The following is a 24,715-nucleotide window of genomic DNA, read 5'->3' as shown; positions in this document are numbered from 1 at the left end:
TAATATTTTAAACTTAAATCATGTATGGGAATGTGAAAATCCATAAGAAAATTAGATTTGTGTGTAATTATTTGTAATTACTTGTGTAATTAATCTAAATTTTACAACATTTACAGAGGTGTTTGCGGCTAAACAATCATACAACCTCAGAAACAATTTAATACGTGTTTAGAGAGCATTGAGCAAAATTTCAAAGAAATCAATGTAGGTATCGATACACAAACTAAGGTATCGATATTTTTGTAAAATGTGTATCGATACTAACAATAAAAACGATACCAACTTAACATTTTGTCAAATCTTGAGTCCAAACATTTTATCGATACTCAAGCACAGGTATCGATATTTTTACCTCATTCCAACATTGAAATATCGATACTTATAACTTGAATATAGAGAACTTTGTACAAATTGACAAAAAATACAGAAAAACAGGGCAAAATTCGTGCTCAAACATTTTCCTTTTCAACATGCATACTCAACACAATATCTAACATCAAATTGACCATACTTATAGTCCAAAACAACATCAATACTTCAACTATTCAGACCCAAATAAAACCAATAAAATAACGATTACATCCAACAAAATTCTAAAATTCCAAAATCATAATAAACCATTAAGTACATAAAAGTAAGCTTCGACATCCACTTCTCATCCCGACCTCGGCCCCATCCTCCAACCCCGAGGTCGACTGCCCTTTTCTCAATTATTGGTAGATAATTATTGTATTAGAACTAAATCTTTGTATTATTGGCTGAATATTAAGTGATCATCTATTCTTCCCACACGCAGCTTCAGCTATTTAGCTTGGACAGCATCTAAAATTATTTGTTATTTTAATCTTAATTTTAGTTGATAAATCAGTGTCGCTTTGGCCGAGTGGTTAAGGCATGTGCCTGCTAAGTACATGGGATTTCCCGCGAGAGTTCGAATCTCTCAGGCGAAGTTAATATTTTTGTCAAACCTCAGGTGAGATCTAGCGGTCCGCCACCGGTATAGCGGCCGTTATATAGCGGTAGCGGCATCGTCCGAAACCGATATTGTTGAAAATAGCGGTGTGAAGCAGAGTCACACCAATAACGGTGGATCGCGGCCGCAATTTAACGGGTAACGGCCAATTGCGGCGGTAACGGGCCGCTATTCCCGTTATTTTACAATAACGGAAAAAAAATTTCTGCAGAGAAGGAAATACAGAGCAAAGGTAAGAACGGTAAATGAGAAGTGAAAAAAGGGGTAAATGGGGAAGAAAATAAAGGCTGGTTAGTGGAATTGGGCTACTTTTGTTTTTACGCAGTGTTTGGGCTTGTTTTTGGGTTGTTTTTGTTTTACTTGTTTTGTTCCTTAGGCTTGTTGTGGTATTTGTTTAGCATTCTGCTCTGTGATTGGGTTTGTTCTTGGACTTTTGTTTTTCTGATTTTGCTTAGGCCTTTGTATTGTGTTGGCTAGAACTTTGTTTTGGCCCTGTTTCAATATAATCAATGAATTTTATTAAAAAAAAATATTTGAGACTCATATAAATTAGATTTAAAAAATTTTAAAAAATTAATTTCAATTATAAATTAAAAAATCAATATTTTCATTTACATAGAGTATTTTAACAAAAAAATATATATAAATAATAAAAATTTTTTTATTACCATATCCTACTGTATCATTGTCTTCATTTTTTAAAAATTATTGTGTCATGATGAATATCTCTGTAAAGTGTTTCACATTAACAACAAGTTCTAATTTTTTTACTGATATTAAATTGTTAGATTCCTAGCTTTCTGAGTCAGATTATGTTAACTGTATTACTCAAGTTTAATATTCTTTTAACCTTCTAATAAGTATTAGAAAACACTTTAAAAATCATTAAAAGTGACTTTTTATAATTAAAATTAAAATTATTATGTTTTACAATAAGTTGTGTGAATTTTAAAAAAATTCACGACCGCGATACCCGTAGTGACTGCAATAGCTTCCGTTATGTCCGCAACCGCGACAAACGCAACGCGACCGAAAACGCGACCGCAACCGCAATTTAAATCCCTGGGTGAGATGCTCGCCATCGACGACGTCAGGGGCGGGTGTTGGTGTTGATGGAGCCTTCTTCGACAGTTGCGTGCTTGGTCTCCTCTGTTGAGGTTTTCTCCCTATGTTGGTTGTACCGGAAGTTTTGTGGTGGTTTAGCGACGGCTTCATTCGCATCTCGTTATCCTCTCGAGCTTGGGCCTTCTCTGCCTTTCGCCTCTTCCTTTCTAGTGCTTCCTTAGCTTTAGCCGCTTCCTCTTCCTTACTCAATTCCTACTCTGTTCTCTTTCTGTAGGAGCAGATTGCATAAACTTCTTTTGCTCCACAACCTTTGCCGCAAGTACCTTTTCAGCTTTTGCCACCGCCACTTCCTCTTGTGTTCGATCTTTCGAAGTTAAGCCAGACATTGTATGATTCACGAACGCTCTTCCACTTACTGCTCCAGGAATTACAGGAGGCACTTCACCAAGACCAAGTGCACGGCCATCTAATGTGCTCAGTCTCCAAAGTGTGCTCCTTTCATTGCATCTAACATATTCTTTTCGGAATTCATCGTTGTTATTCCATAAGTCCATAAATTTATCCGCCTAAGCCATCAACTGTTTAGATAAAATATTGTACAAAATTCTTAATTTGGAAGAAATAAAACAAATGCACGACCTCACCTGGTTAATACAAAAATTTTGGAGTGCCATTTTATTCCCTTTCCAACCCAACTCATTCGCTTTATTTAAATCATCCTTGTACTGGAAAAAGTGTTTGTTCTGCAACATTCAAACAAGAGTAGTGTCGGCATATCTTTATCTTAGTTTATCAGTTTCGAAGAGCAATGTATTCAATCAGAACCAGAACGAAAATGCAGGTTTGTCTATGAGTCTCAGATAGGATTACGTGTCCAACACGATTATGTTCATTCACTTTAAGCTTACATAATTTAAAAGTACCTTCTCATATGATTGTTTCTTCAAACATTGCAACTGTTGTTGGAAATTGGCCTGCATGTAGCATGTGAAGAAGCCAAAGTGTCAACATGCAGCCCATACAATTTCAAGCACATAAGTTATCCGGGTAAAGTATGTGCAAGAATTCATACACATAAGTTACCCGGGTAAAGTACGTGTAACTGAAGCTGTTTATTTTGTTTCTTTTGTAACCAAGTTTATGTAGTGTGTTCTAGTTCGTTTTGAACTTAGTTTAAGCTTACATTTGATGTAATTTGATGATGTAGGAGCTGATGACCAACTTTACTTAAGTGTACAAGTTTAGTTTTGTAAGTTCCAATGTAATAAGTGGAGTTAGGTAGTGTTTAGGTGATGAATTTGTTGATCTTTTGACCAGCCAATGACTGGTATATGTAATGGCTTTAAGCCAATATTTCAAATGAATGAAATCATCAGATTTTCTTCCATATGCTCCATCTTTCTTTACCTTCTAAAAACTTCTAAGTTCTGTTCTTCATTTTTTACAGTAGCTAAAAGCTTGAACTCCAAGCATTTTTCCTTCATATTTTATCCGGGTATAATACGTTGCTGTTAAAGCTTTTGTTGAAGCTCTTACTTTACCCAGTGAAAGTGCTCAAAAACCTAACAATTGGTATCTAGAGCCTAATTCTTAGTGGACCTGTTCTTGCATACTTTCAAAACGATGGCTTCATCAGGCTTCTCACCAGCTACACCTTCAGTTTTCAATGGAGAAGGATATCACATTTGGGTAGTCAAGATGAGAACCTACCTCCAGGCATTTGATCTATGGGAGGTAGTTAACTCAGATGTTGAACCAGAACCATTGAGAGCAAATCCAACAGTGGCTCAAATGAAGCAATACTCTGAAGAAAAAAGCAAAAAGCACAAGGCTATGTCATGCATTCAGAACTGTGTTTCTGATGTTATTTTCACCAGGATCATGGCTTGTGAGACTCCAAAGCAGGCCTGGGACAAGCTTAAGGAGGAGTTCCAAGGTACTGAGAGGACAAGGCAGCAACAGCTCTTGAACCTAAGAAGGGATTTTGAAAACTTGAAGATGAAGGAAGAAGAAACTGTCAAGAAGTATTCTGACAGAATCATGGCTGTAGTTAACAGCATAAGGCTCCTTGGTGAGCAATTTGATGAGGCAAGGATTGTGGAGAAAGTGCTCTCTACCTTACCAGAAAGGTATGAAGCAAAAATATCCTCCTTAGAGGATTCAAGGGACCTGACCAGCATCTCTTTAACAGAGCTGATCAATGCTCTGTATGCACAAGAGCAAAGGAGGGCCAGCAGTCAGGAGGAGCACGAAGAAGGTGCCTTTCAAGCCGAAGCCAAGTCTGCCTCGAGCGCCTCTGCCTACAAAAAAAGAATACTTGGTTAAACGAGCCTAAAGCAGATGGTGCTGGAAGATATCCACCCTGTCCACACTGTAAAAGGGCAAGTCACCCAGGTAAAGTATGTTGGTTCAGGCCTAATGTGCAGTGCAGATTCTGCAAGAAGATGGGTCATGTAGAAAGGGTTTGCAAAAACAAAGGCAGACCAAGATACAACCAACCCCAGCAGCCAAGAGCTGAAGCTCAAGTAGTAGAAGAAGACAATGACCAAGAAGAACAAGTTTTTGCAGTTTCTTGTTCAGCTGTTAAAAGAAAAGCTACAGATGGATGGTTGATAGACAGTGATTGCACAAACCACATGACCCTTGATGCTAGCATTTTTAAGTCAATTGACAGAAGCTTCAAAACAAATGTGAAGGTCGGAAATGGAGAATTCATCAAAGTTGAAGGCAAAGGAGATGTGCTGATAAACACTCCTACAGGTACCAAACCTGTTACAAATGTCTTGTTAGTGCCTGAAATTGATAGAAATTTGCTTAGCATTGCTCAACTGCTTGAGAAGGGCTATTCAGTTGTATTCAAAGGCAAAGAATGCCTGATTAGTGATCCTAGTGGATCCAAGCTCATGATAGTAGCTATGACAGAAAAAAGTTTTATTGTGGACTGGAATAAGAGTCCAGATAGTGCCTACACAGCTACTACAGATGAATCCAAGTTGTGTCACAAGAAGCTTAGCCATACAAACTGCATGTCAATGGCTCAGCTAACCAAAGAAGATTTGGTTAAAAATTTCACTAATTCAGTTGAGAAAGAAAGGAAATTTTTGACACTCAAAGAGGTGCATGATATGCATGGGAACCAAACATTTGCTCAGATAAAAGAATTAAAGGCACATGTAACTAGCTTGGAACTTGAGTTGAAATCATTGCAAGTAATTAACAGAGATATGGCGGAGCAGTTAGAGAACAAAGCAAGTGAAGCAGAAAAACTGGGAGAACAAAATATAGGACTCCAATCCCGCATTTTAGAACTCGAAATAATGTTGGAAAAGAGAGAAAAAGAAATTTTTATTCTCACAAAGAAACTTGAGGATGATAACAGTGAAACATTGTCTGGTATGAAGAACTTGACTGCTCAGGAAAATAATCTGTTATCAGAGAAGGAGAAGTTGCAACCTGAGAAGGCTCTGTTGAAAAAAAATTTTGCATTTGAAGGTGATGAAGCATCAAATCAAGTACAGAGGTTAATAGATGAGGCAAACACATTGCAGCAGCAGCTGGAATCTCTTCATATCCAGAAAACAAAACTGGAATTGCAGTTTGAGAGAAAGAAACAAAAGTCATCCGAAAAACTGAATGAAATGGAGAATCAAAAATCAGAGTTGAAGCAAATGGTCGAGGACCTTCAAAGAGATTTGGAAGCAAAAGGAGATGAGAAAAATGATTTAGTGAACCAAATCATCAGAGAATGCTTAAAGAACAAGAGTTTGCAGCATGCAAGCCAAGGAGGAGTGTTGGAAATTGGCCTGCATGCAGCATGTGAAGAAGCCAAAGTGTCAACATGCAGCCCATACAAACTCAAGCACATAAGTTATCCGGGTAAAGTATGTGCAAGAATTCATACACATAAGTTACCCGGGTAAAGTAGGTGTAACTGAAGCTGTTTATTTTGTTTCTTTTGTAACCAAGTTTATGTAGTGTGTTCTAGTTCGTTTTGAACTTAGTTTAAGCTTACATTTGATATAATTTGATGATGTAGGAGCTGATGACCAACTTTACTTAAGTGTACAAGTTTAGTTTTGTAAGTTCCAATGTAATAAGTGGAGTTAGGTAGTGTTTAGGTGATGAATTTGTTGATCTTTTGACCAGCCAATGACTGGTATATGTAATGGCTTTAAGCCAATATTTCAAATGAATGAAATCATCAGATTTTCTTCCATATGCTCCATCTTTCTTTGCCTTCTAAAAACTTCTAAGTTCTGTTCTTCATTCTTGACAGTAGCTAAAAGCTTGAACTCCAAGCATTTTTCCTTCATATTTTATCCGGGTATAATACGTTGCTGTTAAAGCTTTTATTGAAGCTCTTACTTTACCCGGTGAAAGTGCTCAAAAACCTAACAACTGTGCATACGCTTCTTTTTGGATGTCATTTGCAGCTTTGAACTGGTACTGCAATTCGCTTAACTTTTCGGTTTCCTCATAGTAATTTCTCTTAGCTGCCTTAGTGATTGCCTCAGTGTTTTTGAGTCTGGCTTTCAATTGGTCAGCTTCCTTTTAAAGACTGTAGAAACAGAAGAATCGAATAAGCAACCCAATCATAAGTAAGTTGAATTTTTTTCCCTCGAGATTTCCATCATCATACCCAAATATACTAGTCGAATGTTTTTTAACACAGCTCGGATTTGGATACAAGCATCTATGTATTTTTCTGTGTGTGTTTAAAAAAAATAGATTCTCATACTCGTATTCAAATATATACTTTGGTTCCAACAGGTAACAAAGCAGATGCATATATAATACCTTCACACGCTCTTTCCGGTCCAAACCTTGTTGATTTTCGTCCTGTCTACTCATCGTAGATGACAGCTTTTCACGAGTTTGCTTTAATTGCTTGATATCACGAATGAATTGCTTTTCAATCTTTAGCGGTAGAGTTTGGTGTTGTATTGTCCATTCCATGTTTCGTATCTGCTTACAAAGTATATCATTAGAACAAATAATCACATCATTCTCTTCCATAAAAGACTGAAAACAGGTTACCTTGACATCAATATCTTCAAAATCCATCACGGATTGCATCCACTTTATTTCCTCACATTTGGACCTATGCAAGTCTCGAGCCTCTAGTTCTTCAGACACAGCAGCATTAAAATCATTGCCATCTTCCTTACAAGTAACCTATGTAAGTTGTCATTTGTTCAATCCATGGCAACCTTTACAATAAAAAGGAAAAACATTTCTATTTTAAATGACAGTTAGATTTTAGTGCTCAAAATGGTTAAATTCTTGATGGTTTTGCCAATTGGCGACCTAAGATTTCCATGATTAGAGATGTGGGTTAAAATTTTTTTGGTTTTGTAGGGAAAATTTTGGTTGATAATTTTGTAATGAGAATGCTTACCATTCAATGCACCTTAATTTAAGAACTATACAGTTACATGGATGGTTTATTTAAAGGTAAACTCACGGCTTATCAAAATCAAGGCTTTAGCCGACCAAAGTCGGCAACTTAGAGTACTAGATATTTAGGTTTTAACCCTTTTTATATAGTTTTAAAACCTAGGCCCTATCATAACCTAGATAATTAAACCAAGAAAATATCCTAAAAAGGAGAAACATATAGAGAGAGAACAACAATGGAGGTAACTAAGCTAAGGGTTGTTTTCCTCTTTTCTTTTTTCACCTTAATTCCAAAGCTATGGGCAAATGTTGCTGAATTTGATGATTTTTGGAAGCAACGTGAAGAAGAAGCCTGGAAGATTGCTCTAACAGCTTATGAACCGAGCCCAGAAAATGTTACCAGTCACCTGAACTATCATGTTAACAAGTAAATTATAACTTTCTATTTTATCTCTCTTTTCTCATTTTTTTTAATATAAAAAAGGGTCATACATTAAACATAAAGAAAATAAATTACACATTGAAATTTGAAATATAGACCCGCATGTAACTACATGGACTAAATAAGCCAAACTTTTAGTTACTGTTGTTTCCATTAGTGTCTTTGTCAAATAGCAATCTATCATATTTGTATTTTGGACCATTAACTCTTATCGAGTTGTAATAATCATACGCCTTTAGCTTAATGATAAAAATATCATTATTTAGATGGATGAAAGCCAATGGTTCCAATGTTAGTTCCCTTAACAAGTTACCATCTCCTGAAACTTTCTTAATTTGTATGTTAAATGCAGGCATTATATATTATATTAGATAATTTGTTGATAATTTGTTGCAGGGTTCTTGAAAAAACTATGTCCAATCAACCCTTAGAATTTAAGGATGTTATTACTAATAGCACGAGAAGATCCTTGAGGGGTAAACATAAGAAGTATACCGGTCCATGCATGGCGATCAATCCAATTGATAGGTGCTGGAGATGCAAGAAGAACTGGGCCAAGAATCGCAAAAGACTAGCTAAGTGTGTCCTTGGTTTTGGCCACAAAACTCGTGGAGGGAAAAAGGGAGAATATTATTTGGTTACCGATAATTCTGATGATGATGTCGTAAATCCTAAACCAGGAACTTTACGTCACGCTGTGATTCAAAAGAGACCATTATGGATAATTTTTGCTCATGATATGAACATTAAATTATCAAAAGAACTAATGGTTCAAAGCCATAAGACAATTGATGGTCGTGGAGCAAATGTTCATATGGCATATGGATGTGGCATTACACTTCAATTTGTGCACAATGTCATAATTCATAACATTCACATTCATCGCGTTGTTAGAAGTAGTGGTGGCCTAATAAGGGACTCTGAAGATCATTATGGTTATCGCACAGTCGGCGATGGAGATGGGATTTCCATATTCGGGTCATCAAAGATTTGGCTTGATCATATTTCCATGTCTGAATGTCAAGACGGGCTCATTGATGCAATACAAGGTTCCACTGCCATCACCATCTCAAATTGCCATTTCACCCATCATGATCATGTAAGATTTACCTTAAAATACTCAACATGGTACACATTTTGTAATCTAGTTTTCAACTAAACATTCTTGGATTTTTCTTTCAGGTGATCTTGTTAGGTGCAAGTGATACCTATTCTAAAGATCAATATATGCAAGTCACACTTGCATTCAACCATTTTGGCAAGGAATTGATACAAAGAATGCCTAGATGTCGATGGGGATACTTTCATGTCGTCAACAACGACTACACTCATTGGAAATTGTATGCCATTGGTGGTAGCACGCATCCCACCATTATTAGCCAAGGCAACAGGTTCATTGCTCCAGATGACCCCTTAACTAAAGAGGTAAATGAGAATATAACAAATTAATTGGTAATTAACATATATTAATTTTATATCGTAGGAAGCACAATGCAACTGAAAATGTACCTATGGTTATACCACTAAATTGTTTTTGTTCAATACATTTCTATAGATAACCCATAGGAACTATGCACCAGAGTCAGAATGGAGGAATTGGATATGGAGATCAGAAGGAGATCGGTTCATGAATGGAGCATTTTTTGTAACATCTGGGCCACCATCACCTCCCCATTTGAAATTAAAAAAGAAGGATATAATTAAAGCTAAGCCTGCAATATTTGTTGGAAGACTCACTAAATTCTCTGGGACTCTTAAATGTAAAGAAGGAGTTAAGTGTTAGAAATAACACTTAATTCTACTGAATATGACGGTATTATTGCAAGTTTAAACACATAATAAGAATGATTGTATTATTGCATCTTTAATCAAATAATATTTAAAAATCAAACATTTTAAAATGTTATGTCATCTAAATTAAAGCAAAATACCATATACATGTAAAAATTATCGATAAAAATAGCATAGCAATCCTTATACTATATTTCGAATTGCATTTTAATCTTTCTGTTGAAAAACTGAAAATTTCGATCTTTTCTACATTAGATGAACTAAAATAGTCTTATTCATTAAAAATTTGCCTTAAAACATTCATATTGAAATGTTGAAAGGTTGAATTATTTATAAATAAATCTTTATAGTATTCGCTAAATCTCTTGTCGTTATTTAAATTTACATTTCAATCAATGATGTTTTAATTGTGACGAAACCTTGTAACTTATGACAATTTAGTCACCATTAGAAGTGTATTCACAGGAGCCATGAGTCTCATTGAACGCAAACAACACGGCGGTTTTCTGATGGTATACTCGAAACCTCTTAACTTGACCCGTAGCAATGCCTCACCAGAACTAGGAGTCGTCATCTCCATCATTTTCTTGGCTCTCCATTGCAAGCCCGACAATGGGCGAATCGTTGGTTATATCGATCTTGTTGCTGCTGCTTTCAGTTTCTTGTTCTCAGATTCTTCTAAAAACAAATCAAGAACAATGAAAGAAAAAGATAAAGAAAATCAAAACCCAGTTTTTATAAATCATTGATAATCAAAAAGGAAAGTGAAAAGTGAAACATTAATCATCAAAATATAAATTTAAACAAACATTATGATATGACATTAGTGAAAAGTGAAACATTAATGATTTATTATAATATGATATGATATATGATTCTGAAAATATGACATTATGATCTGATTTGTGTTTTTGGAATATGACATTTTGATATAATATATGTTCCCGTATAAGTAAAATATTGTGTTGATACTTACATTTGTGTTTGTTATAAGTATTTTTTTTTTTTGGTTTAGTCAAACTATTCTATTTAAAAGCAATAGAATAGTAGTTCCAGTTAAACAATACAATTGTCACAAAAGCCAAAATAACATGAAAACTAGACATTCCAATCAGTAATCTAACATTCATCACGACGCCTTGAACATAACCTTACGATTAATACCTATTGACGCTAATGTTTCTGCCATTTCATTGCCATGCTGGTCTGCTTTTGAAAATGCTACCTCACCCACACATGCTAGTCTCCTTTCCATATCATCGACTGTAGTTTGTTGTGACCAAGGTCTCCTGTCTTTGTTCAATAATCAATTATACGCCACCAGTGACCCAATTTCAACAATAATCAAACCAGTTCCTCTCCACCCTATCTCAATTATTACATACAAAGATGTAATTATTGCTCCTAATTCAGTTGAATCTGCATTAATGGCATCACATGGTCCCGAGAATAAAGCTCTTACATTTCCTTCCTTGTCTCTAAGAACACCTCCACAGCCCATAGCTTCCTTAGTTGCCATTCCGCTTACGTTAAACTTCAGCCACCCATGAGGAGGATAACGCCAACCCAGTGTAACAGGTTTGGAATCGAACCTGCACTTAGACAGACTTAACCACCATAATCTCTCTTGTACCATACAAGAGACTTAAAAAATACTGTTTGTTTAATACATTTTAGGTGATCTTCAGACTTAAGACTAGGAGGTGACTTCGGAGCTCAGTTCACACAATTCGGTATAAATTTGTTTTGGATTTAAATTTTAGATTTTAATTTGTTTTGGAAGGTCAAATTTTGGTTTTGGTATTTGTTTTTATGGACATATTATTTATTGCTCGTAAACTCACCTAATGTGACATAACTGATGGAACCCTATGTTTTTAAGGGATAAGAGTTTTTAAAGTATTTTTTTCGCCGTAAGATTTTGAAATTAATTATGTCATTTACAACTCAATTGGTTAAAAATTCGGGATTGTTTTTATAATAATAATAAAAAAACTAAGTTTTCTATATTTATGATATTTGGACTATGTTTTGGATTTGATATTGGTTTTGGATTTTGTTATTTGGCTTAAGTTTTCTACACCTTTTTTGTTAAGTTAAAGAAAAGTTTAGTCTTTAAAATTAAACAAAATATGGGTTATCCGCCGCGAATTTGAAATAAGTTTTACCTAAATCCACAATGAAAGTTTTAGAATATGAACAACCAGTAAATTATACGTTTTTTTCTAACCTAAATCACGGTTCTTGAATTACCTACTCCAAAATTTTTGCTGCAAATCTGAGTATTGAATTAAGCTTTTTTTTTTTCATAAAATTAATTGACGCGTGATTTCACAAGGAGTTTGTAAGTGTTTTGCTGAAAATAATATTTTCAGAATTCACAATTTCTAAAATTTTTCAATTTTTCGGGTTTTTGGAACAAACTAATGTAATTTCTCTAAATTCAATCATAACGTCTAGACCGGATTTGGGATGTTACATATATTTTATTTTTATTTTAACTATTATCATATAATTATATTAATTATTAATGTTTAATTATAAATTCAGGAATTTTTAGGTTTTGAAAAACATATATGACAAACTTGAGCTCAGATCATCATGGGTTTAGGCTCAAATTGGTCTCAAACTTGTATTGTTTCAGGTTTAAGATTTCACAAACACAAATTTTTTTGAGCTCGAATCATTACAAACTCGAATTTTCTTGAACTTAAACTATTACCAACTTTATAATTGTTGGAGATGGAGGACTTCTGATGTATTCATCATTTCTTTTTAAATGTAGCTTTGATTGATATAAATCAACATATAATGATTAGATGATTAAAAAATTTATTAATAATTGTGTGACTATTTTGTAATTTTTTATAATCTGAGTTAAATTCAACCCTCTTTCTTCTCCATCCTCTAATATTATAAAAAATAATAATAAATAAATACTATAATAATTTTATACAAAATTTAAAAAAATAGGAAAAAATTGTCTATCTATAGCCCAAAATCAAATAATTAGATATAATTTCCTATAAAAAACAAAGCCAAAATAACAAAAAGGGTTAAAATGACAGGCATCCATGGCCGCATCTTTTGCTTACCCCGATTTCGAATAGGAGGGGGAATAGATGTTACTTTGGTTTGTTTCAAAAACTTTGATACCTTTTGAGGCGTTCCCGTAGTAGCCACCATGGGTTTCTCTTTGTTTTCGGTTTCTTTCGAAGTTTCAGCAAGAGTTTCAGAAGTCGGACAAGCAGATACAGCTTCATCTTCAATGCCCGTGTCACCGGCTGTTGCGACGGCTTTTTGGTTTTCCTTATTCTTTGCCCTCTTTTCCCGTTTCTGAAGAACGAAAAAGGTTTTCAGCTTCTTTCGCAGCTCGGCTAGCCTCTCGAGCTTCAACCTTCTCTGCCTTTTGCCTCTTCCTTTCTTGTGCTTCCTCAGCTTTAGCTATCTCCTCCAACTGGCGTTGCTCCTTTAACTTAGCCGCTTCCTCTTCCTTTCTCAATTCCTCTGCCTTCCTGTCCGATTCGTCTGCCTCCTTTGTTCTCTCCGGCTTCTCTTCTTCAGCCTCTTCGATTTTATCCCCATTAGAAGCAGTTGTTGAAACACTTTCTGGAGGAGCAGATTTCATAAACTTCTTTTGCTCCACAACCTTTTCCGCAAGTACCTTTTCAGCTTTTGCCACCGCCACTAACTCTTGTGTTCGATCTTCCAAAGTTAAGCCGGACATTGTATGATCCACGAGCGCTCTTCCATTTACTGCTCGATGAATTACAGGAGGCACTTCACCAGGACCAAGTGCACGGCCATCTAATGTCCTCAGTCTCCAAAGTGTGCTCCTTTCATTGCATCTAACATATTCTTTTCGGAATTCATCATTGTTATTCCATAAGTCCATAAATTTCTCCACCTGGACCACCAACTGTTTAGATCAAATATTGTACAAAATTTTTTATTTCGAAGAAATAAAACAAATGCACGACCTCACCTGGTTAATGCAAAAATTTTGGAGTGCCACTTTATCCCCTTTCCAACCCAACTCATTCGCTTTAATAAAATCATCCCTGTACTGCCGAAAGTGTTGGTTCTGCAAAATTCAAACAAGAGTAGCGTCGGTATATCTTTATCGGTACTTAGTTTATCAGTTTCAAAGAGCAATAGATTCAATCAGAACCAGAACGAAAATGCAGGTTTGTCTATGAGTCTCGGATATGATTAAGTGTCCAACACGATTATGTTCATTCACTCTAAGCTTACAGAATTTAAAAGTACCTTCTCATATAATTGTTTCTTCAAACTTTGCAGCTGTGCATACGCTTCTTCTTGGTTGTCATCTGCAGCTTTGAGCAGGTACAGCGATTCGCTTAACTTTTCGCTTTCCTTATAGTATTTCCTCCTAGTTACCTCAGTGATCGCCACAGCGTTTATGAGGTTGGCTCTCAATTGATCAGCTTCCTTCTTTAAAGACTACAGAAACAGAAGAATCTAGTAAGCAACCAAAAACCGTATTCAAATACGTGTTTTTGAAAGGTTGTTGTTGGATTATATCCATCATCATACCCAAATTAGATTCTCATACTCGTATTCAAATATATACTTTCAAAGATTCATGGTTCCAACAGGTAACAAAGCAGATGTATATATATAATACCTTCAGACGCTCTTTCCGGTCCAAACCTTGTTGATTTTCTTCCTGTCTACTCATGGTAGATGACAGCTTTTCATCCTTTAGCGGTAGAGTTTGGTGTTGTATTGTCCATTCTATGTCTCGTATCTGCTTACAAAGTATATAATTAGAACAAATAATCACATCATCCTCTTCCATAAAAGACTGAAAACAGGTTACCTTGACTTCAATATCTTCAATATCAATCACGGATTGCATCCACTCTATTTCCTGACATTTGGACCTATGCAAGTCTCGAGCCACTTGTTCTTGAAATGCAGCATCACTAAAATCATTGCGATATTCCTCAGAAGTAACCTATCGGTAGGGCATTTAATCAAACCATAACAACATAAACAAGTGATTAAAGAATTTAATGAAAAATAAAAACACTTAGTTACATACCCACGTGCTTTGCATATCGATATGAAGCATACGTTGAATTCGAATCTTCTCATCAACCTTATTTCGAGCAAGTCTTATCATTACTTTCAACCTTTCATCGTCGTTTCTCGGGACCCTGATCATGTAGTTGAACGGTGTTTCCCTTTCAGCCTTGTCGTCGAAACTACCAAACTGAATTCCTCCGTTTGTAACACCACAAGTTTTCTTTGCAGGATGTTGAAAGCTGGACTGCAATGCAACATGGAGCCAGAAGCATGCTACTGTCGAGACCAGCAGCTATCGAGCTCAGCTCATTTTGCTTGGCGCGCACGAATGGTTTTTGGACCAAATGAAGCAACTGACATTGTTGTTTTGTTTTGATGTAATTTAGTTTAGTTCAACTTTAACTAGTTTCCAAAGTTAGTTGGATTAAGTTTGTGATTGGACTGATGATGTAAAAGCTGATATGTCAGCTTATTTTGTATTTGACTTAAGCTTGTATTAGTTTAGTTTAAGTGGGAGCAGTTATGTCATTAGGTAACTGTCAAATGAATCAAAATTTGTAACTCTTTTATATATTCAAATTTTGAATGAAAATTGGTAATGTTCAGTTACAATTTGCTGAGTATTCAATTTTGTTCACTGCTTTTGCTTTGCTTTGTTTTCTTTTGCTTTGATACTTCTTGCTTCAGTTTTGCAAATTCTGTTTTGCAACTTTGTTTGATTTTTGCTGCTGTCATTGTTCCTACAAATGGTATCATGAGCCTGAGTCTTTGAGGGGCCTTTGCTTGCATTCTGTTGATTTCAATTTAAAATCTACAGCAAAGCTTAAAACTAAAAAGGATCGAAGCACTTAAACTCAGTCTAGCAAGATGAGTTTCACTCCACCACCTCCACCAGTGTTCACTGGAGAAAACTATCACATTTGGATAGTTAAAATGAAGACTTATCTTCAGGCACACGATCTTTGGAGTGTGATTGAGAATGATGCTGAACCACCTCCATTGAGAGCCAATCCCACCATTGCACAGATGAGGCAGCATGCTGAGGAGCGAGCCAAGAAGCATAAGGCTATGGCCTGCTTGCAAAATGGAGTCTCTGATGTGATATTCACTCGCATCATGGCCTGTGACTCACCAAAACAGGCCTGGGAGAAGCTGAAGGAGGAGTTCATGGGGACTGAAAAGACAAGGCAACAGCAAGTGATCAACCTCAGGAGAGATTTTGAAAATTTGAGGATGAAGGAGTCTGAGACCATCAAGCAGTACTCAGACAGGATAATGGCCATTGTCAACAGCATTAGGCTCTTGGGAGTGGACTTCACAGAGAGCAGAGTTGTTGAAAAGGTCATTACAACTCTCCCTGAGAAATTTGAGTCTAAAATCTCTTCACTTGAGGACTCGAGGGACTTATCAGCCATTTCATTGTCTGAGCTGATAAACTTCTTGTATGCACTTGAGCAAAGGAGGGCAAATAGGCAGGAGGAGAATTCTGAAGCTGCTTTCCAGGCTAAAGCCAGTGAAGGCTCAAGTATGAGTGCAAAAGGCAAGAAGCCTTGGCACAATAGAAAGGCCAAGTCAGGGGGAGATGAAGCAACAAGGGTGTTTCCACCATGTGTTCACTGCAAGAAGACAACACATTCAGAAAAATATTGCTGGTTTAGGCCAGATATCCAGTGCAGAAAGTGCAAGCAGTTTGGTCATGTAGAGAAGGTGTGCAAGGGCAAACCAAGGGAGGCTGCTCTACAACAAGCTAGACCAGCTGAGGACATGCAAGCTCAGGAGGAGCATGTGTTTACAGCAACCTGTTTTGTTGGCACAACAAAAACCAGCAATGATTGGCTACTAGACAGTGGCTGCTCACACCATATGGCAGCAGATGAGAAGTTGTTCAAGGGCTTAGACAGAAGCTTCCACTCTAGGATCAGAATTGGAGATGGCAAGCTGATTGAGGCTAAGGGCAAGGGCAGTGTGCTGGTTAGCACTGGTTCAGGTAACAAGCTGATCTCAGATGTGCTTTTTGTACCTGACTTAGACCAGAATTTGCTTAGTGTAGGCCAATTAGTTGAAAAGGGCTATACATTGGTTTTTAAGGATGGTTGCTGTACTGTTCAAGACATGAATGGTCTGGAGTTAATCTCAGTCTCCATGACCGATAGATGCTTCATGCTGGATGTTAGCCAAGTAGAAAGAAAGGCATACACCAGCCTTGCTGACAGCACTGACTTGTGGCATAGGAGACTAGGCCATGCCAATTTCAGATCGCTTGATCTGCTACATAGGCTGAATTTGGTTGATTACATTTCAAAAGTTGAGGTTAGTGGGAATGTTTGTGAGGTTTGTCAGCTTGGTAAGCAGGCTAGACTGCCTTTTCCTGCTGACAGTGCTTGGAGAGCTCAAAACAAGCTCGAATTGGTGCACTCTGATGTTTGTGGTCCTATGAGAACACCTTCAATCAGTGAGAACAGGTACTTTGCCCTGTTTATAGATGATTTAACAAGGTTGTGCTAGGTCTACTTCTTGAGGCAAAAGCCAGAAGTGTTTGAAGCCTTCTGTAAATTCAAGGCTTATGCTGAAAATCAGTCAGGCTGCAAAATTAGAGCTTTGAGGACTGATAATGGCTCTGAATATGTGTCTGAGAGATTTCAAAAGCTTTGTGACAGTGATGGGATTCATCATCAGCTCACAACAGTCTATACTCCTTAACAGAATGGAGTCTGTGAGAGGAAGAATAGGACTGTGCTGAACATGGCCAGGTGCCTCTTGTTTCAAGGCAAGCTTCCAAGTCAGTTTTGGGCTGAGGCAGTTAACACCTCAGTGTATCTGTTCAATAGACTGCCAACTAGAGCAGTCAAGGATAAGACTCCTTATGAGGCTTGGCATAGAGTTAAACCTGTAGTAACACACTTGAAAGTGTTTGGTTGTGTGTGTTATGCTCTTGTTCCAGTGGAAAAGAGAACCAAGCTCGAGAGCAGGGCCACTCCAGGAATCTTTGTTGGCTATAGCAGCAACAAGAAGGGCTATAGAGTTTATGATCCTATAGCAAAGAAAGTCTTAGTCAGCAGGGATGTAAAATTTGATGAAGAAAAGGTGTGGAATTGGAATAGTGCTGAAGCTAACATGTTTGAAATGGATCAGTTGGACTTGGTTGCTGAGCCTACAGAAGAGGAACCAAGTGAAGATGCTGTAGATGACACACCAGTGAGGGTCACCAGAACTTTAGCTGATGTCTATCAGAGGTGCAATGTTGCTGTGATTGAGCCCTCAGACTTTGAAGAGGCTGCCAAGGACAGAAGCTGGATGGAAGCTATGGAAGCTGAGCTGGAAATGATCAATAAAAATGAAACATGGGAGTTGGTGAGCAGACCAGAAAATAAGAAGGTTATTGGGGTTAAATGGGTGTACCGGACCAAGTACAATGCTGATGGCTCACTGAACAAGCACAAGGCCAGGCTTGTGGTGAAGGGTTACAGTCAGCAGTATGGTGTGGACTTCTTGGAGACTTTTGCTCCAGTGGCAAGACTGGACACAATCAAGCTACTGTTTGCTTTAGCAGCTCAGAAGCAGTGGAAAGTTCACCAATTGGATGTCAAATCAGCATTCCTGAATGGTTTTCTCAAGGAGGAGATCTTCATTGAGCAACCTGAAGGTTTTGAAGTTGCTGGACATGAAGACAAAGTGTACAAGTTAAGGAAGGCCCTCTATGGCCTGAAACAGGCACCAAGGGCCTGGTATGACAGAGTTGATGCTTATCTGACCAAGCTTGGATTTGTGAAGAGCCTTAGTGAACCTACTCTGTATGTTAAGAGGTCAGAATTTGAAACCTTGCTGATTGTCTCCTTGTATGTGGATGACTTGTTAGTGACAGGGAGCAAAGTTGAGCTCATTGATGAGTTCAAGATTCAAATGCAGCAAGTGTTTGAGATGACAGATTTAGGGGTCATGACTTACTTCCTTGGCATGGAAGTTCACCAGTCTGATCGGGGCATCTTCATCAGCCAACAAACATTTGCCTTGAAGATTCTTGGCAAATTTTGCATGCAAAATTGTAAAGCAGTAAGTACACCAGTGGCACAGGGTGAAAAATTAACCAGCAATGGTGATCAGCAAAGGGTTAATGAGAGGCATTATCGAAGCCTAGTTGGTTGTCTGTTGTATCTAACAGCAACCAGGCCAGACATCATGTTTGGTGTTAGCCTGTTATCGAGATTCATGCATTGTTGCAATGAGGCACATTTGAAAGCTGCAAAAAGGGTCCTTAGATACATCAAAGGCACAACTAACTTTGGTGTAATGTTTGAAAGTGGGAAGGAACTGAAATTAGAAGGTTACTCTGATAGTGATTAGGCAGGATCCCTCGATGACATGAAGAGTACCTCTGGATACTTCTTCACACTTGGATCGGGCATGTTTTGCTAGAGTTCAAAGAAGCAACAAACTGTTGCTCAGTCCACAGCTGAAGTAGAGTACATTGCTGCAGCAGGAACAGTTAATCAGGCCATTTGGCTAAGGAAGCTGCTTCATGACCTTAATGAAACTCAAGATGAAGCAACTGAAATTTGGGTGGATAATCAGTCTGCAGTTGCGATAGCCAAGAACCTTGTGTTCCATGGTAAGACTAAGCATTTTAAAATCAAACTGCATTTTGTTAGAGAGGCTGAACAAGCAAAGGAAGTCAGCCTTGTGCATTGTAGCTCAGGGGCACAATTGGCTGACATAATGACCAAGCCTTTAGGGGCTGCTCGATTTGAATCTTTGAGAAGTACAATTGGAATGTGTTGCATACAGTCCAAGGAGGAGTGTTGAAAGCTGGACTGCAATGCAACATGGAGCCAGAAGCATGCTACTGTCGAGACCAGCAGCTATCGAGCTCAGCTCATTTTGCTTGGCGCGCACGAATGGTTTTTGGACCAAATGAAGCAACTGACATTGCTATTTTGTTTTGATGTAATTTAGTTTAGTTCAACTTTAACTAGTTTCCAAAGTTAGTTGGATTAAGTTTGTGATTGGACTGATGATGTAAAAGCTGATATGTCAGCTTATTTTGTATTTGACTTAAGCTTGTATTAGTTTAGTTTAAGTGGGAGCAGTTATGTCATTAGGTAACTGTCAAATAAATCAAAATTTGTAACTCTTTTATATATTCAAATTTTGAATGAAAATTGGTAATGTTCAGTTACAATTTGCTGAGTATTCAATTTTGTTCACTGCTTTTGCTTTGCTTTGTTTTCTTTTGCTTCGATACTTCTTGCTTCAGTTTTGCAAATTCTGTTTTGCAACTTTGTTTGATTTTTGCTGCTGTCATTGTTCCTACACAGGATTACTTTCTACAACTGATATAGAATCAGAACTAACATTCGTTTCCGATTTCAAACCCGAAACCACGTCTAAAGACCTACCAACCAGTTTGGAAGCCATCTCCAAATCAGCCAGATTACCACTATATTGATTACTTTGAACATCAACTACAAACGACATTCCACCAACAGAGACTATAGGATTCGAACTAATGGAGTTAACAGAGACTTTATGTGTAGCATCATCATCCGTAGATACACCATTAACCAAATCATCGACTTTATCATCACTGGAATCAATAACAACAGCAGCTTCCGAAGCAGATTGTTTAGCTATACCATTAGCCAAACAATCATCTCCATCCCCTAATTTTTCTTTAACATACCCTCCTTTTTCTTCAACAGGTTTCTCCACCGCCTGCTGATTCATAATAATAGTAACCGAATCAGATTCGGATTTCACCTCGTGGTCTTCTTCGACAATGCAATTTCCACCCCATTCCACTACAACTCCATTATCGGAGTCCTTTCCATTTACGTTAACATAAACATCGGAGCCAACCTTAACGCTACTCGCGTTGCCGCCATTGAGAAGATATCTCGTTTCATTCTCTTTCTCAGCTACAATATCCATCTCCGCGGCTGCATGCAACACCGTCACCTCCGCTTTCGTCATATTCGCTTTACGTTAGAATCAAAACTTAAGCAAAGCAGAGCCAAATCGAGACTTACTGAAACACAAAAGGTAGAGCACAGATTAGATTAATAGAAATAATTTTCATCAATCTATTGTATTATATAGAACTAAAAAGAGAAAAAAATGGAGTAATGGTTTGACTCCATATCAAACTCTTCAAAAGAAATTATTTTTTTAATATTTACAGAAATTAATTATTTTTTATTATTAAAATTTAAAACCTAATTTAGCTTAGAAGTTAAATTTAAATTATAAAAATAATTTTTTATTTTATAAATTCAAATTCTATTATAACTAATTTAACACTTTCGGTGCTATTAGGAGATTTTATCAAATAAAAGATAGGAAAACTGACTCATGCTATATGTGGAATACTTAAAATTACCAAATGTATTCCAACAATTATAATATTAAAATGGGTAAACTATAAAAATAGTCCCTTATAGTTGTTTAAATTTACATTTTAGTTACTGATATTTTAATTGTTATGATTTGGTCATTAACATTATGAATTATGATAATTTGGTCACCATTAGACAGTGGAAATCATGTGCTAAATGTTGACGTGGGTGTCATGTCATTAATTCTTTTATTGTAGGTTCCACCTCTTATTTCTTCATCTTCATCGTGAGTGCTTGCATTCACCTGCATACTTTCATTGGTCACCGTCGAGTAAACAATATTCTGATGAATCCTCTGAAGTTTCGTATTTCTCAGAAAACTCCATCAGCAATGTTCTTGTAATCTCATTTTTGTCGGAATTGAAAATTTGTAGAATAATTTTGAGATTCTTTTCTCACAATATCTAACAATTTTTGCATTGATCCTTTTTTTCATATCATTAGCCGACACGCTTCTATTAAATCTCATTGTTATTTTTTGGCGACATTCAAATATACATCTAATTGTTGTTGTCAAATTTACTCCATCAAAATAAACGTAAACGAAAAATTGATTATCTATCTTCAATATTAAATCTTTAAAAATAATTAAATTTCTCAATATTTTATTTCAAAAAATATATACACTTTAACATTTTTTTTCATATGTATTAACATTACGAATTCTTTTTTGTTTTCTCTTCTTTTACAATTCTTTTTCCCATTCTCTTCTTATCTTATAAACCGTTCAAGAAAACACTGCTTAAATAGGGCCTCCACACTGGGTGCCGCCTGCAAGAAACCCTTTACTGGGTGTTGCCTATTAGAAACCCTCCACCCCTCTAACCCATATTTTAACCCGGTTTCACCCATGTATAGGCACGAAATATAGGTGCCGCCTTTCCTACTCCCTTCACCATTTAAATATATATTTTAAAACAAACCATATGCTTAATGTTGGGGTTGTGATTGTCATAAATGTTAGTCAAAACCTAAAAACCTCTCAATCTATAACTAAACATTAACAAACATTAATGACGAAATCTCTGGCCAATAGGTTAATATTAAAACAACATTTCTACATGTTCAGAATGGTCGAAGGTGAGTCCATTAGAACTATTATTAGTATCAAAGTTTTTTATTTGATTATAATCATCCTTTTTTATTCCTAAGCTCTCTAAACACAAAATATCTTTTCAATTTTGAAGAACACTCATGTTTTCATCCTTAAAATCCTCAAGCGATCTTCACACGTTTTAGCTTGAATTAGCTCCATAGCTCGTCGATTTTGTAAAATTGAGGTGAGATTCTAACTTTTTATGACTAAACTAAATGAAAGTTTGTAGAATAATTTTGAGATTCTATAATATAGATATATGTGTTTAACAATAATATATAACAAATAATGAAATGCACGGTTTGAAATAAAGCTGTTAATAGGTTGGGTCGGGAGGGTTTGAGTAAAAGTATAGGTCTGAAAAATGAACTTCGGCAGAAAACAAGACTTGTTTAAGAAAGGATCAGACCTCGGGTAAGGTTTTTTGGCCTGACTTAAAATTTCAATAAGAAAATCCCCATGATATTTTTCCACTTTTTGCCACTGTTTTGTTACTATTTCATTATTATTTTGCTACTATTTTGTTGTTAATGTTTGCATATTGTATAACACTTGTTTTATTGTTAATTTTGCTACTATTTTAGAGGTATTTGCTTGTTAAGTTACATTTATCTTAGTGTTATTTAAGTATAAATATTTTTTTAATTTATTTTCAATTTGGTGAGAAACATTTAGTTTAATATATTTAGTGTATTTGATATATTATATATATTTTAAAAATTATATAAAAAGTAAAATTTTAAAAATTAATACGAGTCGGGCTCGGGTTTTAGTATTTCTATCCGGGTCAGACTTGGGCAAAAATTTAGGCCAATTTTTCGGGTCAAGCCTAGGAATCACGCCTAAAATTTTGTTAGGACCCGACCCATGGACAACTCTAGTATGAAGTTAATAAATAATAACATATGAAATATGTACAATTTTAAAATAAAAATATATAGGATCTTTCCTATATAATTTCTCACATTTTTAATTTAATTCATTGTTAAAACTTAGTAATTGTTTAATAAATTAATGAAATATGTGAAAATATAAAATTAGGACATAGAAATTATTAAAATGTGATTTTATGCTTTATTATATAGTTTTCACGCATAAAATGACTTATTTTATATTAATTTGAGCATATTATATTTTTATGACATAAAGTGGGCCATGCATGATTAAAGTAAAAAATAAAATATAAAACTATATTTAATAATTCATTCTAAAATTTTTCATTAATAATTTGGTTTTTGATTAATTAATTAAATTGGATAAATTTCATTCTTTGGTCCTCTAATTCATTGATTTATTTTGGACAGGTCTAGTAGCTTTATTTGATTACAAAACCGTCCAAATTGAGGGACCAAGTCAACCCAAAATTCGGCTGCACATGGTCCACTCTTTGGTTTAATTGCACAAGGTCCTTGAAGAGTTAAAGAAATTAGAGATTTACCTGAAGATTTGCATTTGACCGAGTCTTAGTCCTGAGTTGTTGTGGCACTCAAATTGACCAAAAATAAAGCAAAAATCAGCTCAACTTCCTCAAATTATGGCCAGCCACCCATGGAAGATGCTTCAAAGGATGAAAACTCCTATTTTTAGTAAACTATCTTTCTCTCCTCACCTATAAATAAGACCTCACTCTCACATTTCTATTCATCCCTCATCATTCATCATTCTCTCTTCTCTCTAAATTCTCTTAGCCTTTTCCATTTCCCACGCCTAGCATCATCTCTTCATAGAGATTTTAGCAATTAAGCCTCTTAAAGAGCCCTTGGTCGGCTACCTTGGAGAGCCATCAGCAAAGGAGCAAAGCGAAGGAGCGAAAGAGCCTCGTCAATCAGAGTCTTGGGTGACAGCCACTTTGATTTGGGTTTAATCTTTCCTTTCTTTAATTTAATCTGAAAATGTTTGCTATGTGTTCTTTGTTCTTGTTTACAACAATGTTAGCTTAATTTTATTTAAGCTAGGATGATTATTTTGATTAAATAATTTTTATTTGATTTATGCTTATAATGTTTGTGCCTCAATCAATTATGTTTTCAATTAAAATCAAGTCTGTATTTCGTTCATACGTGATTGAAATGCACTTGAATTAGCTGAGTGATCCTAACCAGACGACGGCTAGTGGAAACATAATTGAAATGTGCATGCTCAATTTAGATCCTAACACGATTAAATTGCAGGTTGCATAACAGCTCTAACCAAGCTCTGTTATCAGCATAATTTTTAGATTTGTGTGATTAAACTGTTTCAAACCTAACACATCTCTGTTATCTTACACGAATGTTAAGAAACCCTTAGTAAATAAGGATCAGTAAAATGCGTATTTATTGAGTAAAGGATTCCAAAAGGACCTAATGTGGTTTCCAAACTCATGAAAGATCGAGTTGCCATAGAATGTTTTTCTGAATATTATTAAGCATGATGATAATAAATTGAGTTTAATTAAAGTAATTGTACCAGTTTATTTTTGTTATAATTGTTGCAAATTGTGTTTAACTCTGCTACAATCTATTTCATTC

General features: G+C 36.0%; 3 protein-coding genes and 1 non-coding gene across 4 annotated transcripts; 2 read left to right on the top strand and 2 right to left on the bottom strand.

The window, feature by feature from the left end:
- The first annotated feature begins 869 nt into the window (after window positions 1-869).
- TRNAS-GCU (transfer RNA serine (anticodon GCU)) lies at window positions 870-950 on the top strand. The gene has a single exon. It is a non-coding gene; the product is annotated as a tRNA-Ser (tRNA).
- A 1,000-nt stretch (window positions 951-1,950) lies between these two features.
- On the bottom strand, window positions 1,951-3,073 carry LOC121227851 (proton pump-interactor 3B). The gene is made up of 3 exons (XM_041110729.1): window positions 2,962-3,073; window positions 2,683-2,781; window positions 1,951-2,604 (listed from the first exon to the last, which is right to left on the bottom strand). Exons 1-3 carry the CDS (start codon window positions 3,016-3,018, stop codon window positions 2,284-2,286), a joined length of 477 nt encoding a protein of 158 aa, XP_040966663.1. The 5' UTR covers window positions 3,019-3,073; the 3' UTR covers window positions 1,951-2,283.
- A 4,443-nt stretch (window positions 3,074-7,516) lies between these two features.
- Window positions 7,517-9,803, top strand: LOC107939740 (pectate lyase). Its single transcript, XM_016873111.2, has 4 exons — window positions 7,517-7,862; window positions 8,274-8,976; window positions 9,060-9,302; window positions 9,433-9,803. Exons 1-4 carry the CDS (start codon window positions 7,672-7,674, stop codon window positions 9,658-9,660), a joined length of 1,365 nt encoding a protein of 454 aa, XP_016728600.1. The 5' UTR covers window positions 7,517-7,671; the 3' UTR covers window positions 9,661-9,803.
- A 1,171-nt stretch (window positions 9,804-10,974) lies between these two features.
- Window positions 10,975-15,455, bottom strand: LOC107939736 (proton pump-interactor BIP131-like). The gene is made up of 9 exons (XM_041111018.1): window positions 15,396-15,455; window positions 14,737-14,964; window positions 14,512-14,649; window positions 14,317-14,439; window positions 13,938-14,132; window positions 13,654-13,752; window positions 13,066-13,575; window positions 12,817-13,004; window positions 10,975-11,260 (listed from the first exon to the last, which is right to left on the bottom strand). Exons 1-9 carry the CDS (start codon window positions 15,453-15,455, stop codon window positions 10,975-10,977), a joined length of 1,827 nt encoding a protein of 608 aa, XP_040966952.1.
- Window positions 15,456-24,715: the final 9,260 nt, after the last annotated feature.

This window comes from Gossypium hirsutum, chromosome A04 (genome assembly GCF_007990345.1).
Source record: "Gossypium hirsutum isolate 1008001.06 chromosome A04, Gossypium_hirsutum_v2.1, whole genome shotgun sequence".
Lineage (NCBI taxonomy): Eukaryota > Viridiplantae > Streptophyta > Magnoliopsida > Malvales > Malvaceae > Gossypium > Gossypium hirsutum.
Note: the sequence above shows the minus strand (reverse complement) of the source record. Positions and strands in the feature narration are given on the sequence as shown.

Excerpts from the sequence above, each read along its gene's own strand:
- LOC121227851 (XM_041110729.1), bottom strand. The coding sequence starts at position 3,018 with ATGCAGGCCAATTTCCAACAACAGTTGCAATGTTTGAAGAAACAATCA. Across the intron at positions 2,782-2,961 it reads AGAAACAATCATATGAGAAG|AACAAACACTTTTTCCAGTA; the intron begins GTACTTTTAAAT and ends TGAATGTTGCAG. Across the intron at positions 2,605-2,682 it reads AAAATTTTTGTATTAACCAG|GCGGATAAATTTATGGACTT; the intron begins GTGAGGTCGTGC and ends TTGATGGCTTAG.
- LOC107939740 (XM_016873111.2), top strand. The coding sequence starts at position 7,672 with ATGGAGGTAACTAAGCTAAGGGTTGTTTTCCTCTTTTCTTTTTTCACC. Across the intron at positions 7,863-8,273 it reads CTGAACTATCATGTTAACAA|GGTTCTTGAAAAAACTATGT; the intron begins GTAAATTATAAC and ends AATTTGTTGCAG. Across the intron at positions 8,977-9,059 it reads ATTTCACCCATCATGATCAT|GTGATCTTGTTAGGTGCAAG; the intron begins GTAAGATTTACC and ends TTTTTCTTTCAG.
- LOC107939736 (XM_041111018.1), bottom strand. The coding sequence starts at position 15,455 with ATGACAGCAGCAAAAATCAAACAAAGTTGCAAAACAGAATTTGCAAAA. Across the intron at positions 14,440-14,511 it reads TTGAAGATATTGAAGTCAAG|ATACGAGACATAGAATGGAC; the intron begins GTAACCTGTTTT and ends CTTTGTAAGCAG. Across the intron at positions 13,576-13,653 it reads AAAATTTTTGCATTAACCAG|GTGGAGAAATTTATGGACTT; the intron begins GTGAGGTCGTGC and ends TTGGTGGTCCAG.